This window comes from Phalaenopsis equestris, unplaced genomic scaffold (assembly GCF_001263595.1).
Source record: "Phalaenopsis equestris unplaced genomic scaffold, ASM126359v1 Scaffold000264, whole genome shotgun sequence".
NCBI lineage: Eukaryota > Viridiplantae > Streptophyta > Magnoliopsida > Asparagales > Orchidaceae > Phalaenopsis > Phalaenopsis equestris.
In genome coordinates, this window is record NW_018164706.1 from 199,131 (window position 1) to 201,867 (window position 2,737).

The 2,737-nt window shown below is 33.9% G+C and overlaps 1 protein-coding gene across 1 annotated transcript in view; it reads right to left on the reverse strand.

Annotated features, from left to right (window-relative positions):
- Positions 1–630: 630 nt before the first annotated feature.
- LOC110024655 overlaps positions 631–2,737 on the reverse strand; it is a gene marked incomplete at its 3' end in the record, with an annotated part of 14,112 nt that continues 12,005 nt past the window's right edge. Inside the window, 2 exon segments of the mRNA XM_020724748.1 lie at positions 631–789; positions 951–1,037. Of these exon segments, the coding sequence (XP_020580407.1) occupies positions 631–789; positions 951–1,037 (246 nt within the window).

Here is a 2,737-nt window from a genome sequence, read left to right on the forward strand (position 1 = left end):
TAAATTAGGTATTATCTATTATATCTTTTTAATATTTTTTTTTTTTATATAAAAACTTTGCTCACCCTCAATATAGAGGCAAGTTTCATCTCTGATTGCGGAAGTGGGTCAAGACTCGTAGTGTGCGTGTAAACCTATGAGATCGTGAAGAAGAAGCAGAAAAGAATGGAAGAGAGGGATACGGACTAAGACTGCAGTTGCGGGGGTGGCTTGAGATGCATGATGAGCACATGGGTAACCCTAAGGGTAGGGGATTATGAAGAGGAAAAAAAATGGAGAATGTGGGATTGGGTTGAGAGGCACCATGCATACGTAACCTAGGAATTATAGGATTTCTTTATTTTTGGGTGGAAAATAAATCAATTGCAGGGAAACTAACTTTATACTATTAAACAAAAAATTAAATTTCAGGGCATACCAACATTTAAAAAAAAAAAACAGCGCATGATTTCTTCATAGATAGAAAAGAATACACCAAATCTGATTTATATACTATGGTTTTATATTATCAAATAAAAACTTCAATTTCATCGAATAAGAAAGAGCAATAGGAAAGTGTTTGGCATTATTCATTAAAACAAAAGAAATGAAATTATTGGAAACTGTCAGCTCGCAAATTGCTTTACTAACCTCCATCACTTTGTTCTCGTAGTCTCTTAATTGTTGTGCATAAGTCATGTCTTTGTTTGATACCCTGAAAATGTAAGTGAAAATCCATCCAACAGTTAGACCCAAGACCAACACCAACTGCACTACATTCCCAGCCTGTAAGGGGTCTACTCCGGCAAACTGAAAAATAAAGTAAAAAAGGCCAAAGAGTAGAAATAAAGCAGTTATCAGATAGCGAGGATTGAAAACAGAAAAAAGGCCAAAGAGTAGAAATAAAGCAGTTATCATATAGGAACGAGGATTGAAAACAACACTATTTGAAGAAATAAAAGCAGCAATACCTCCAAACCACTCTTCAGACCAACACCTATCACAGTGAGACCAACCCCAATTAGGATCACATCTTTTCTTGTGTATCCAAAGGGCACCTACACAGTAGTAGAATTAAATATAAGCAACAGCATCAAAGAAATTTAAAAAATAAAAATCGGTATACTACTGTAGAAATGACACTGAAATCCATTTAACCTAACAGAATTATTAGCATGCGAGTACAATCCATAGAGTTTAGATGCAAAGACAAATTTCAAAAGCATGATGAGTTTAGGCCTTGTTTGGAGTAGGTTTTTTAGTGCTTTCCGATGCACAGAAAGTTAGAAATTCATTTATTTTTATTTGGTTGTAATACTTCTATTTATAAAAGGTCTTCTAAGAAAGAATAATTTGTTCCGATATCAAACTGTTGTTTCCTAATAACTTCAAAACACAGCTTTTCAAAAAACGTATTCTCAACAAACATTGGGAAAAACCAAAGCTCCATCGAATGAAGCCTTAGTTTAGTGATTTAAGCTTTCATCAATAATAGGCGATTTAATAAATTTAAACACCATGCACAACTACATGTTTTTTGGATTTAAAGCAGTTCACAATCAAATTAAGCTATTTCTATTCAATCAAATTTTCACTTGGTATGAAATTTATTTATGGATTTCAGTTCAGTGCATCAAAAGGGACAATGCCTGTTTTGATCTCTTCTTTGTTTGATTGGATCGATGTAGCTTTAATAGTATTATTTTCTCTTTTTTAAAATGGCAATGACCTCGTGCTTCTGCACCTTTTTCTTTTTTTCTTGCATTCTTATTCATTTAATCAGGAAACTAGTGTTCACTATATCCATGTGTCGAGTTTTTGTTGACATCACGATAATCACAATGTAATCAAGCACAAATCTTAATTCAAAGCAAGCTTCTCAAAGAAATTCAGAAAAATTAAAACAATGCTTGGTAAAAGCTTGAACCACCGCATCCTTCAGAAAAAATCTAAAGCAACACAATGAATACATAGATTCTTTGACAGTGTTCTAGGGTTCCTGGGTGTTTAAAATGGATTTAGTGAGGAGGTGATTGTAAAATAGCAATGGAACTGAAAACAGAGCATAATATATTTATATTAATTCCTAAATTAAACTCTAATTAGAAGAGAATGTAAATGAACGTGCAGCCCACATAGCAAGAAAATCCCACAATAAACATCCCCCGGGACGGTATTAAGTCCTAGTTCCATACCACAATTGAGGGATCCCGCAATCGTGATACCGCGGGGCTAAGTATTGTGGAAGAGGTCTTGCATCACTCCTTCGCCTTTTTTGTTGGAGGAATCTGAATTCTCATTATAAAGTAACAAGTTGACAGCTTTAAATGTAGCAGAAATATTGTAGAATCCTGCCAAAACAATTTTGTATGCATCTTAACAATCCTGAAAGAACCGTCTACTCTAGGCTTGAGTTTCCCAAAAAAAAACTGTGTGAAACTGCTCCTTCAGCCTAATCCATATTGACACACCCTCTTTGAAAGTCATAGCTTAACTGAATTTATTAACCCGCTTTTGATACTTGGTGTTTTTTAGTAATTTCCTTATTTACATGGTCATATAAGCTCTGAATATCTGACTCTAACATATGTATTAGTGCTAAGCTCAATAGCTTAAAATATTGGTACTAACGCCAATGGTGCGATAAGATTTCATAAGGTACCCTCATCATTAGAAACTCAAAACTCTTCTCTTTACTCAATTTGAAGTTTCACATATTAGTTATAACCTCTAATATTTAGTAGGTAAGATCATTATG